The sequence below is a fragment of the Cnephaeus nilssonii genome (genome assembly GCF_951640355.1).
Source record: "Cnephaeus nilssonii genome assembly, chromosome: 12".
NCBI lineage: Eukaryota > Metazoa > Chordata > Mammalia > Chiroptera > Vespertilionidae > Cnephaeus > Cnephaeus nilssonii.
The window spans coordinates 76,865,872-76,879,244 of NC_137083.1; the positions used below are offsets into that span (position 1 = coordinate 76,865,872).

At 47.0% G+C, this 13,373-nt stretch overlaps 1 protein-coding gene across 2 annotated transcripts; it reads left to right on the top strand.

Moving 5' to 3' along the window:
• The first annotated feature begins 76 nt into the window (after window positions 1–76).
• On the top strand, window positions 77–5,483 carry TMEM176A (transmembrane protein 176A). 2 transcript variants are annotated; one of them, XM_079786063.1, is made up of 7 exons: window positions 77–205; window positions 930–1,116; window positions 1,584–1,706; window positions 2,868–2,924; window positions 3,056–3,268; window positions 3,803–3,913; window positions 4,321–5,481. In XM_079786063.1, the coding sequence occupies exons 2-7, from the start codon at window positions 934–936 to the stop codon at window positions 4,360–4,362; spliced, it is 729 nt and encodes a 242-aa protein (XP_079642189.1). In that variant the 5' UTR covers window positions 77–205; window positions 930–933; the 3' UTR covers window positions 4,363–5,481. The 2 variants fall into 2 exon arrangements, with proteins under 2 accessions (XP_079642189.1, XP_079642190.1); XM_079786064.1 differs by having other exon boundaries at window positions 101–205; window positions 934–1,116; window positions 4,321–5,483.
• Window positions 5,484–13,373: the final 7,890 nt, after the last annotated feature.

Below are 13,373 nucleotides of genomic sequence, written 5' to 3' on the forward strand. Positions count from 1 at the left end.
AACCCCAGAGGAGCCCCTTTGTCCCAGCTGGATGCCAGGAAACTGCTTGCTAAAGCCCAACCACCCCCTTTCTGCTGCTCCTTCCTGCCACTCCTTTCTGCCGCTCAGCTCTGCTCCATCACCTTCCTCTCCTTCAGCCTGGTCTCAGCGCTCAGCTCCTCCTGGCCTCCCTGCTCTGCTAGCTTCCAATTCCTGGGAAGCTTAGGTGAGGCAATCCCCAGCCCCAGCCCTTTCCCACAGACCTGCTCACAGGACCCCTCTCCAGGGAAATTCCATCCTAATGTCCCTCACAGCCTCTGCAGCCTCACCCCTCAGAACTTGCTGGGAGGGAGGGAGGGAAGGAGAGAATAACAATGACATAGAGAATGTGACTCCAGGAAGGTGGCAAAAGTGGATGCCACCTGTGTCCCTGTTTGACGCCAAGTCAGTCTGCCCTTTTAACTCCACCTTCACCCACAATGCAGTTCTTCCCTGGGGTGGAGGCGCTTCACCAGACCCCACACGGTTGGCTGAGTGGCCACTGGTGGAGAGGGAGGTTTTGAGGGGCTGAGGTGTGTCCCCAGGCCCAGCTGCAGCAACGGAAGCTCCACAGGCAGCAGAGACTGGGGTTCTGTCCTGCAGCCTGAAGGCCTGGGAAAAGGCTGAGAGAGGAGCCAGAGCGGGGGCGGGGGGGGGGGGGAGAGGGTGGGGAGGGGGCCCGCGATGGCGCCAAGGGAGCAGAGAGGGGAGAGGGGAGGGAGGCAGGTACTGATCACTGATTGGTCCAGACACTAAGGTCCTGGGAGGAAGACAGGGGGACAGAGCAGATCTGCGATGAAGGGGGAGGTTCCAGGGCTGCCCTGCCACAACACCCCTCACCCCTGCAGAGGGGCCTCCGCCAGTCCCCAACTCCAGTGGAATCTGTGAAAACCTGCCAACTTTTCTTCCAGCCAGATGTCCATGACCATGGGGACAGCAGAAGGGGGTGAGGAGGCCCCTGGGGCCCCCAAGCCCACCCACATCAATGTGCACATCCACCAGGAGCCTGTGCTGAATCTGAGCTGCCTGCCATGGCCTTCTGCCCCCAACACCGCCCCCTGGACCCCAGGACACAGACGGCTGCTCGTGGCCTCCTCAGTGAGCAAGGCTGCTGGGGGGGCGGGGGACAGGGGAGGACCCAGACCCCTATATCAGGAAAGGAGAGATGCCCTCTCTTGCCACGCTCACTCTCTGCAGCCTCAATCTGAATAGGACATCGAGTCTGTTGTATCTAATGCCTAGAAATTCATTCCCCTGCTCTGTTTCTAGCTTTCTTCATCACTAACTGGCCTTCCCAGTGAAAACTGTAGGTAGGGTACACTGTGGGCTAGAGAGCTGACCACTGAAAGTCCCAGCCTGTGGAACTCCGAGCCCAGCCTCTCCCCTGGGCCAGACGCAGCATGGCCGGCACCCCTCCCTCTGTCTCCTGTCCCTCCATCACCTCTCTTTCTCTACCTTCCTCTCTTTCTCTTGTATGGGGTTCTCACAGTGAACACCTGGAGCAGCAGGTCCTTAAAGCTTCTCTGAGACTTGGGGGCCAGGTTCTCAAGCTTTTCATCTTTCAGGTGGTGCAGATCGTGCTGGGGCTGATGAGTGGGGTCCTGGGAGGACTTGGCTGCATCACATTCTCCGACAATTACCCGTATTCCATGGCCAGAAGGGTCGCTGGCATCTGGACAGGGGTTGTGGTGAGTGGGGCCAGAGGATGGCGGGCAGGTCGGTGGACCTGTCAGAAGGGACTGCCCAACACCATCAATACCGCCACCATCAATGTGGTACTGTGGAATGTTGGCAACCCAAAAGACCCTACGTTCTCGAGGCCGATCCCCTGTTTCTACAGATGAGAAAAGAACCAGTCCGCCGGCATGGCTCAGTGTTTGAGTGTCGACCTATGAATCAGGAGGTCATGGTTTGGTTCCTAACCAGGCACATGTCCAGGTTGCAGGCTTGATCCCCAGTGTGGGACTTGCAGGAGGCAGCCAATCAATGACTCTCTCATCATTGATGTTTCTATCTCTCTCTCTCCCTCTCCCTTCCTCTCTAAAATCAATAATTTTTTTAAAAAAATGTTTTTAAAGATGCCTCTCCTCACTTTCAACAGCAAATATAAACTAAGGATCTAGGCCCGAGCTAATCTTCAGACACTTGCATAGAAATGGGGAGGCATCCTGTGCTGCAGGGTGTAGGCCCACAAAGAAGGGCACCTCCTAGTCCTTTCACAGTGCCCTCTGCAGGTTCTGCACCACGGGGACCATGTGGGTGTCATTGAAGGACAATGGCTAATGTCAACAGATGGGAGAGGGTGCGATCTGCAGTGGCAGCTTGGTGGGCAGGTCATGGTGGGATTGAAGCCTTTTGGCAAACTCATACACACTCACAAAATAACAGCAAAACGTACTTATTGAAAGAGGGGCCAAAGTCATCATCTATCCACCAGATGGACCAGATTTCCTGTTCCATGAACTCAGGAGCAGAGCAATGTGGGGACAGGCGCCAACCTGAGGCAGGGCAGACTCATCCTGAACTGAGAGCTTCTCCAACAGCCCAGGTCTTCCACATGAACTTGCAGAAAGCACTGGTGTGGCTTAAAGAGAAAGGCTTTGGAGAAAGAAGAGAGGGTTCACACCTGGCTTGACCACTAGCACCTTTAATGTCACTAAAACAGAGGGTCCTGCAGCCTGAGGAGTCATCCAGGCCTCCACACCCTCACTGCTACCTTCCCGCACTAGCTTAGCTCAAAACTCCCGGCCCACATATGTTCTGGGGCAGGGCCAGCTCTACCTGTGAGAGTTACAGAGGGACAGAGACACAGGCAGCTAGAAGGGCTTATGTGTCCCATCTTTCCCCAGGCTGTGCTGGCTGGAGTCATTTGCTTCATTTACGAGAAATGGGGTGGCACCTGCTTGGTGAGTTCAGGGAAGGGCAGAAGCTGGAGGCCACCCCAAATCTCCCACCCACCCCGTTGAACCCCCCACTCCCCCATTGATCCCCAAGGGAGACTGAATCACGAGGTCTTCCTGTCTCCTCTTCATCCCAGGCCCTGCTGAGGACCCTGCTCGCCCTGGCAGCTTTCGCCACAGCCATTGCAGCCATCTACACTGGGGCTTATTATTTCCAGGAATTAAGCTATTCGTTCGAACAGGGATTTTGTACTGGCCCCCCCTCCTGGGCGCCTACCGCGCCCCCCACCAGCACTCCTGAAGAAGCCAACAGGCAGCGCCTGTGCCTGTTCTACCTGGACCTGGGCAAGGTAGGTGGGCAAGGGAGAGGAGCAGCGCAGAGAGTGAGCAACAAGAAGACTGTCCATCCAAAACAGTGTCACCTCTTCTGCACTAAGCTTGACTACTGTCACCACAGATGATGGTGCTGAACAAACAGAAACAGTTCCTGCGGTTGTGGATATCACAGCCTAGTGGGGACACAAACACTGAAACAACAATAAGTGAATCAATATCGCCAGTGTGTGCGGTGCTGCAAAGGCATGAATGCACCTTTTCCCTGGGTCTTGTCAAGTTCGGGGCAGTTGGGAAACCAAATCATAGCCCAGGCCTATCCCTGTTCAGATGAGGATGCTGAGGCTCAAGAAGAGGGACCTCTGGGTGCTCTTGTACACTAGACCTGTTGACCCCGCCGCACACAGCGCTCCTTCCTCGGTTGTCTCCAGCCCCCTACAGACTTGGGATGACAGGGTGGAGGGTGTCTGTGTGTCGGTGATGAGGCTAGGGATAGATCACAGATGGCAACAGTCACTCTGGGGCCTGCAGCTTTGCCCCTCTGTTCTCAGGCCCTGACCATTGGCCTTAAGGCCATGCAGTTGAGTATCTGGGTTCTGCTGTTTCTGACTTCTCTGACCCCCATGTTTCTGTACTGCTGGAGAAGATTCCAACCCAAGGAGGTGAGTCCCTAACATATGTGTCTGTGTGTTTGGGGCAGGAGGCTATGCAGCTAGGAGATAGAATGGAGAGTGGATGGCTGGGCAAGAGAAAAGGCCCCGTGACAGTGAGTCCCAAGAACATCATGCCTGTCTTTCTACCCCAGTGGTGTCCCAGCCCAGAGAGCCACTGTCCCTGACCACGTGGCCCCCAGGCCAAAGACCCCAGGAAGCCAGGGAAGTCCATATCCATGGTGGGACTTTGGGACCCTTTGCATTTGGTACCATGAGGATGAGGACGGATCTGGTTGGCTCCAGAACTAAGCTGCCTTTGAGGAGAGAATTTGTGCTTCCTCTCCCCCTCTGGGTTGGCTCTCCTCCTCCTCCTCCTCCTCCTCCTCATCCTCTTTCTCTTCCTCTTCCTCACTTAGAAAAAAGACCAGAAGCCACTGCTGGGAGCAAGTAAAATCTAGCCCTGCCTCTCCTGAATACTCATGCCTGGAGTTCCTTCTGCACCCATGTCCCTGCATCTGACTCCTGGAATAAGAGCCAGACCAAGGAAATGAGACCCTCCAGTGGCCCCAGTTGTCCTGCCCCACAGCCAGGGCCACAGCCACGGCCCTGCTCCACCAACCCTCACAGTGCCTCTCACCCATTTCTTGCACACCTCCACCATCCTGCCCCACTTCATGTCCCCTCTTGAGCAGTGATGATAATAAACTTAGGTTGTTGCTCCCAGCTTCTCGCTTAGTTATTCCAATAAATTTCCCTTGGTTGGGAGGCAGTGGAGAATGAGCCAAGAGCAAACCCATTCCCAACATCTAGAGTTGTTGGTCCACTGTATTTTTTAAACTTCACCCATGTACTATTTACAAGAAACATGTCTAAAACAAGGATTCAGAAAGATTGAGAGTAATAGGATGGAAAACATTTATAACAAATAAATTGGTACAGCTCTGTTAAAATCAGACTTTAAGGCAAAAAGCATTCCTAGAGATAAAGTGGTCAGTCTTGACGGCATTCTCTCCTTCCTTCTCCCAATCCATTCCTTCCTCCTGGGACCAGGACCCCCATCCCTCCAGCTGGAGGAGCCAGATTATGGCCAGGAGGATAAGTCAGAGCCATGGTGCAAGAGGAAGACCCAAGGAGCCTGGCCTTCTATAGCACAACAGAACATGCCCATGTTTGGCTTACCTTTGAATAACTTTATATGAGGCAAAGTAATTCCTTGCTGATTTTTTAAAAAGAAATTTTTTTTTCTTTTTAAACCATTTATAATAGCAAAAAATAGGAGTAAAGTTAGCTAGGACTAATTCTAGACAGTCAAGTCATTAATAAACATAAGTCATTATTGGAAAATATTTATGAATATCTAAATAAATGGAAATATATGCACCTGTCTAGGAAGGGAAGACTCAGTTTTGTAAAGACGTCATCACCCTCCAAATTTATACCTAATTTCAATGTGATTCCAATCAAAATCTCAGCAGAGTTTTCTTAGTACCTTATTAGCCAATTCTCACATTGATACAGAATCAAAAGACCAAGAACAGCAACCTTCAGTTTGTTCTCTGTATCCATAAATCTGTTTTTGTTTGTTTGTTTTGTTCTTTAGATTTCACAGTGAAATTTCATAAGTGAAATTATATGGTATTTGTCTTTGTCTGTCTGACTTATTTCACTTAGCATAATATCCTCTAGATCAATCCATGTTGTGCAAATGGTAAGATTTCATTCTTTTTATAGCCAATATTCCATTGTATATAGTGCTACCTCTTCTTTATCCAATCATCTATTGATGGGCATTTGGGTTGCTTAAAAAACTTGACTATCTATATAATAAAGAGGTAATATGCAAATTGACCATCACTCACTTGCACAAGATGGCCACCCCCATGTGATCATAAGATGGCCACCACAAGATGGCCAGCAGGGGAGGGAAGTTGTAGAAAATCAGACCAGCAAGGGAAGGCAGTTAAGGGTGACCAGGCCAGCAGGGGATGGGAGTTGGGGGCGACCAGGCCGGCAGGGGAGGGCAGTTGGGAGCAACTAGGTCAGCAGGGGAGGGCAGTTAGGGATGACCAGGCCAGCAGGGGAGGGAAGTTAAGGGCAACCAGGCCAGCAGGGGAGGGCAGTTAGGGACAACCAAGCCTTCAGGGGAGGGCAGTTGGGGGAAACAAGGCCTTCAGGAGAGGTCAGGTGGGGGCAACCAGGCCTGCAGGGGAGGGAGGGCAGTTGGGGGGACGAAGCCAGCCAGGGAGGGCAGTTAGGGGTAACTGGGCCAGCAGGGGAGGGCAGTTGGGGGTGACCAGGCCGGCAGGGTAGGGCAGTTGGGGACAACCGGGCTGGCAGGGGAGGGCAGTTGGGGGCAATTAGGCTGGCAGAGGAGTGGTTAGGGGCAATCAGGCAGGCAGGTAGGCGAGTGATTGGGAGCCAGCAGTCCCGGATTGTGAGAAGGATGTCCAATCCCTGTGGGATTGGGCCTAAACCAGCATTTAGACATCCCCCGAGGGGTCCCAGATTGGAGAGGGTGCAGGCTGGGCTGAGGGACACGCCCCCATGTATGAATTTCATGCACCAGGGCCTCTAGTTGTAAATAATGCTGCAATGAACATAGAGGTACATATATAATTTCAAATTAGTGTTTTGGGTTTATTCAGCTATATTCCCAGGAGTGGAATTGCTGGACCAAATGGTAGTTCTATTTTTAATTTTTTGAGGACCCTCCATACTATTTTCCATAGTGGCTGCACCTATTTGCAATCCCACCAACAGTACACAAGCTTTTCCTTTTCTCCACATACACAGCAATACTTGTTGTTTGTTGATTTATTGATGACAGCCATTCTGTCAGGTATGAGGTGATATTTCATTGTGGTTTTAATTTGCATTTCTCTGATGAGTAGTGACATTGAGCATTTTTTCATATATCTGTTGGCCATATGTATGTCATCTTTAGAAAATTTTCTATTCAGGTCTTCTGCCCATTTTTAATTGGATTGTTTGGGGGAATGTGTGTGTGTGTGTGTGTGTGTGTGTGTGTGTGTGTGTGTGTGTGTTGAGTTGTATGAGTTCTTTATAAATTTTGGATATTAACCCTTTATCAGATGTATTATTGTCAAATACCTTCTCTCATTCAGTAGGTTGTCTTTTTAAATCCTCACTGGAGGACTAAAGGTATTTTTTAAGGCCAGCAGTGAGATAACCACTAAGTGCACATAGGGCTGGCTCTCTAATAAAAAGGGAAGTTCTGCTAGTAGCCTTGCGTAGAATTTGAATTCATTTTCTTTAAGCCCACCGCAGTGATTAAAGTGTGTCTCTCCAAACTCTCCTGCATTGTTTGATTGATCCGAATCTCTGTAACAACATCTCTCAAAACTGAAAAGTGGGGTGATGAATAAGATGAAAGTCAGGACAGCAGTTCCCTCCTGGCAGGGGTGACGGGGGAGAGGAAAGATGCATCTATAGAGAATTGCATAAAGGTCTAGAGTCGGAGCAACTTTTCTTCTTAACCTAGGTGGTGGACACACTGTTATTATTATTATTAAAACTGCACATATACATTTTATACCCTCTTCTGTATGAAGGATATAATCACAATAATAGATACACATTAGAACTTCCTATTCTTGAGTTATCTTCAAAGTTATAAAAACAATATGTAGTGCAAAAATCGCCAGTTATATCAGTTAATGTAAAACTAATCCCTGATCATCAACTGAATAAAATGGACATTCTTGCTTCAGGAAGCCCAGCCTGAAAAAAGATTAAAAGCCTGGAAGGCCAATGGGAGTCAGCTGCCTGGGTGGTGGCCATCGGAGTAAGTCTAATTATGATCCCCAAAGAAACACTCTAGCTGTCGCGATCCCGGCAGAAAACAGATGGCACACTCAGCGTGCTCAGAGTGGGTCATTTGAGAAGCATGTGGTAAAGGGACTATTAACAAAGATGCCAGCAAAGTTTGGGGAAAACTGTAAGTGACGATACCACACTGGGGTTGGTAATCAAGGTAGGTCAGGGAGGGGGTCAGCACCCTTGGGGCCAAAAGGTGAGGAAAGGAAGTACTTACTGTGTTTCAGTCGGGGGACAGAGCGAACTGGTGGAGGTGGTGCTTCACTGAGAAACACAGCCAGCCTGACATGACCTGCAAGTGAGGGGGCCTGGGGAGTAAATGCCCAAACTACCCTCCTCTAAGATCTTGCTAAGGTTCCCTACTGGCCAAACCCAACAGGAAGGAAGTCATAGGACAAGAGAGCCCAATGATGTGATCCATACGAGACACCCATTTGGGGGACAGAGAAAGGTGAAAAGAATATCTGGAGAGGCATATAAAAGATATCCAGAACAATGACTTTTGTTAGTGTGTGAAGAAATGAGGTTGAAAACTTCGCAAAGACATAAACCTGCAAACTCAAGTAGCTCAGTGAACCCAAAGGAGGCTAACACAACAACCTACAAGCCCAGACATATCGTAATCAAGCTGCTAAAGACTAAAGAAAAAAATCTTGAAAATAGCTAAATAACAATGACCCATTGCCCAAGGAGAAGAGTGATCCAAATTAGAAACTCTATGGCAAAGGAGGCGGCAGAATGGTGTGTGTTTTCAGTTGTTAAGTATAGGCACCATGTTGTACAGCAACATTTCGGCATGACTAAAAAGGGAGTACTAGCACAGGGAGTGTTTTGAAGGTAATGATACTGTTCTTCATCCTGATCATGGTGTTGGTTTCATGACTCTCTATATATTAAATCTCACAGAACTGTACACAGGAGGGGAAAATGTCGCTTTTACTATAATGACAATTTATAATGATACCAAGATAGTGATAAAGAGATGAATTTGGGGTTATTTTTCTATCTCTATGTCAACATCTCAAAGTCATCTCTAATTTTGTATATTCATTTTCCCCATAGAAAGCAGGAACCTGTGGTTTTAGCTGTATTTGTAAATAATCAAATAGATTTTGAATTTTTAAAAAAAAGGCAGAGTGGCGTGACATCTGATTTCCCACAGAAGAGAGAAGCAAAGATCCAGGACTCTGAGACTGCTGGGAAAGAGGAGGGTCACCCAGGAAGACAGAGCCCAGAAGGGCTCGGGGAGAGGGGTGTGACGGGTCTGGCAGAGGGAATTGGGTCTCTAAGAGACTCAGATCCACCAGACGCAATCAAAAAAGGAGATTGCCAGATTCTGACAGTAAAAGACCACTTCTGAGCAGCAGGGCAAACTGACTTGACATTCATTTATCTGAACAAAATATGGAAAGAATTTACATCCAGTTGGGCCATAAAATTACTGACTTGGGTGATCGTGGTTTTGGCAATAAGTTTAAGGCCATGATGGCTATCTTTTTGGCACAAGGACTCCATTTTAAAGAGAAGACTGAAGTTGAATCATTTGACCATATTGAAGTCTATAATCTAATGTGTGATCTTCTACACATCCAACCAGCACCAAACAGTGGTACCCACAGTAGTTTAAACCATCATCTGAAGGTGCCTTTTCATGAGCCATCCCATGCAGAAGTGTCCAAGTTTTCAGTTTGTGGCTTTACTGTTCCATAGGCCACACATACTCTACATTGTTTATGCACTGAGCTACAAAAAAAATTCTAACGTAGAATGGGGGGGATCAAATGCTAAATGTCCCTCACAATGAAATGACAGCAACAGAGAAACAAAACTTGCCATGTGGGAGGCCCAGGGCTCTGCAGAAGAACAAGGAACACTGTCTCCTTTATCACAGGGAATATGTCAGTGGAGTTAGAAAAGCTACCAAGATGCCCATGTGGCGCTCATATACAGTCCCCAAACCGAAAGGCACTTCACCTCTTCCTCCCACTGTCCCAGACTGTCTGAGGACTGATGTCAGGGTTGCTCCTTCTGAGAACCAAAAATTTTCCTTCTATTTACCACACAAGAATATCACCCATGGCTTCCTCTATCCTCCTGTATACAATAGAACTTCTGATAGTCAATAAGATGCTTTAATTATAAGTAATTCGGTTCCTATGTATGAAGCATTCAAAAAAATATGGAATTACTTCCACAGTATTCTTCTCCTAGAACATGCCATAGAAAGAAATGGAGTAAATGTCGTTAGTGGACTAGTATTTGATTATAATTACGATGGTCATTTTGACGATCCAAGGAAAATTACAGAATATGTAGTTAACAGCAGTGTTCCCATCCCAACACCCTACTTTGTGGCACTGACTAGTTGTAAAAATAAGAGTACATCCCCAACACCTAAAGTGACTGGAGGTCCTATCCTTCATCATCCCTCACCAATCTACCAAGGTGGAGAGCTGCCCTGCACATAAACCAGAAACTGTTTGGATTGAAGAAAGATTGAAAGCCCATGTTGCCCGAGTCCGCGATGTGGAACTTCTTACTGAGCTACACTTTTATCAAGGAAAAGCACAGTCTGTCTCTGAAATTTTGCAATTAAAGATATATTTACCCACATTTGAAACCATTGTTTAACTAAGTATATAAAACAATTTTGACAATATGTAAATGATTTTTCTGTTGAAGAATCATAAAATAAAGTTTCCCTATTTTCCCTAAAAAAAAAAAAAACACAACTTAATGATTAACGAGTTCAAAGACAGAATTGAAACAAGATTGAATTTTATTTCAAATAATGATGCCACATCTGAATTCCCCCTAATAAGCCATCTAGATGTGAGCAACACCGCCACCTAGTGGCTACAGAGTTTTCTTCAGGAGAAACTAGAAAAAATTAAATTTTTCACACAATTCTTTGAAAATTATTAATGCATTATTAAACAAATGTCTACTAACATCTCCCATGTGTCAGGCACTGTGGGTACTCCATGCCACCTGCTCTTTTTGAGACAATTGGTTAGAATCATGCTATATCATCCCCCCAAATCCCAGAATTGGAAGGTAGATGGGGGTTTCCCTACTGCTCCACTGCCTCCAGCCCGTTTTCTCCCTGTCTTGTTTCAGGGACACACAATTCAGGAACCAGATATCCCAGTTCTGAACTGGGGTCAGCCCCTGTCACAGCCCATCTTGACTGAGAATCGACAGAGATGTTAGTTCCGTCCAGCCCCAACCAGCCTGTGAGACACAGGCCTGCTGATTCATTGGGAAGACACATACAAGAACCACTTTGAAAAACATGCATGAACTAGTCAGACAGACATGTGGCTTATGGCTGCCTCATTGCATCCTAAAGTATGCACGCAGGTACAGAGTCACCAGCTCACATGTACAAAATGGGTTGGTAGAAACATTGTTCATAATCCCCCAAACAAGCCTAATACCCGGAAACAAGCCTCTGGCAGAATGGACATAAATTGTTGCAAATTCCCAGAGTAGAACAATACATTACATCGCAACAAACTACTCACAACTAAATTGAGCAAAATATGCAGGACATGAAAACATACCTTCAGTAGGATTTTATTTATGTAAAATTCAAAACAGGCAAAACCTTTAGGGATGCATACATAGATGGCAAACACTAGTTTAAAGAAATGCAAGTAAGTGGTTTTCACATGAGCCATTACTTGGGTCCCTTGAGGAGTGAGAAAGAAAGGGGGGTCATTATTAGGTAATTGGGGGTGCTTCTGGGACTATGAGCTACTTTTTGATTTGAAGATATATGTTTGTTTCATAACTGATCATGCAACCAAACTTATATGTTTAATGTGCATTTGTATATATGTTATATTTTACAACTAAAAATAAAAGTAAAGAACTAAACATTCTTTATACAAATCTTAATGACAGCAGGAATGCAGATTTCAGTGAAGTGGTGCAGCGACCTGGGCAGGAGTTTACAGATTATAATCTGACTTAAAAATTTGAAAGATAACCCAAATCTAAGAGGGAAAGCTAAATGACCCCTCCTCTAAGTTGTAAAGTCCCTATTTTGGACTGTGAATACGGCTCATGGTATCCTGTTACTGTATCAGACCTGATGCAGACACATCCCAACCAGGCACTCTAGCTGTTAGGAAGCCTCAGCAAACTGGGAACCCATTCCTGAAAATTGGAGAGCACAATCTTAACCCTTTGCACTCGCTTGCTTTTTTCTCGATTCCTTTATTCTACTCGGGATTTAATTTTTTTAATACCCCAGATTTTACAAAGCGCGGCAGTAGAATAAAAAACTGGAGTTTCTTTTCATACAAACTTATTTATTTGGATTTTTATATTTCAAATTATTGATACATTCAAAGAGTAATTTTAATCTCTATAATTTTTCATGGTGTGATATTTTTTGAAACATTCACCCACATGAAGACCTGGTTTACATTCACATGTTTCGCAAATATAAATCGTCTCTCTTCTTCCTCCTTTGATTTTTCTGTTAGAACAAACAACACAATCTTTGTGTTTTTTGTTAGGGTGAGGTGTGATTATATGGAGCTTTCCATCTAAACATTGCTCTAAGTTAGTGGATAATAATCTACCCCTGGAAGTTAGTGTACTGGTCTAACCTTTTTCACGTGACTGATGTGTCTTAGAAACAAATAGCCTTTGAAGATGCCATTGGTGAAGCTTAGGTGGTGGCATCAGTTGAGACGGCATTTACATTTTACTTGTCCTTTCATGCTAATGAAAACAAGAAAAGATACTGGAAAAATAGACAAAAATCCCCCTTCCCCCCCCCCCCCCCGCGGTGAAACTACGTGTAGAGTGTGGCTCGACATAGGAGCTGCTACCGATGCTAACCGTGTCGAGTCACATTCAACATCCGAGTGCAATTAAAAGAAGGAATTCATATGCCAAGCAGCACTTTTAAGATGAAAATAAAACCAACATTGAGGATACCCCTAGTTCCAGAAATGTTTAAAGCCATAAATAATGAGGAATACAGTAAAAGAAGCCGAGGCTAGACATAGGACTGAATGAAATAAAGAAATGTAATAGCTGGAGACACTCCCAGGGTACAAACTCCCATTCCATTGCTGAATTCATGAAGGGTGACATGGTTTGAAGGCCTACCAACAGACGAGAGGAATTTAGAAGGGTGGTGCTATATCCCCAACGGCTTGAGGGATATATGTCTGTCCCTACCACGCCGGAAAAGTCAGTCCCTGGCATAGTGCCTGCCCACAGCGGACAGGCATGCACATTTGCTGGGTAAATAGGAAACCAGGACAGAAGGGCTTCCTTCCAAACTCCCCGAAGCCGCGCTACCGCGACAGGAGGTGGCGCTGTTCGCAGTGTAGAGTGGGGAAGGCGGGGCTTAGAGCATCCTCGCAGCCAATAGACAATCTGCCTCTAACAGCCAATGAGAAGGGAGCTGTGCTCAGGCCCAAGGAGAGCGCACGCCCTGATGCGCGCGCACCCGGCCTTGAACTCGGACTGGGGGACTGTCGGAGCCCCTAGACCAGTAGAGACGTGGCCTCTAAGGGCCCCCCACCCCCAGGCCGTCCCCACCCAGCGTCTTGATCCCCGCCTCCAAGGGCTGCCCCGGAACCCCTCTGCTCCCGTCCTGGAGCCC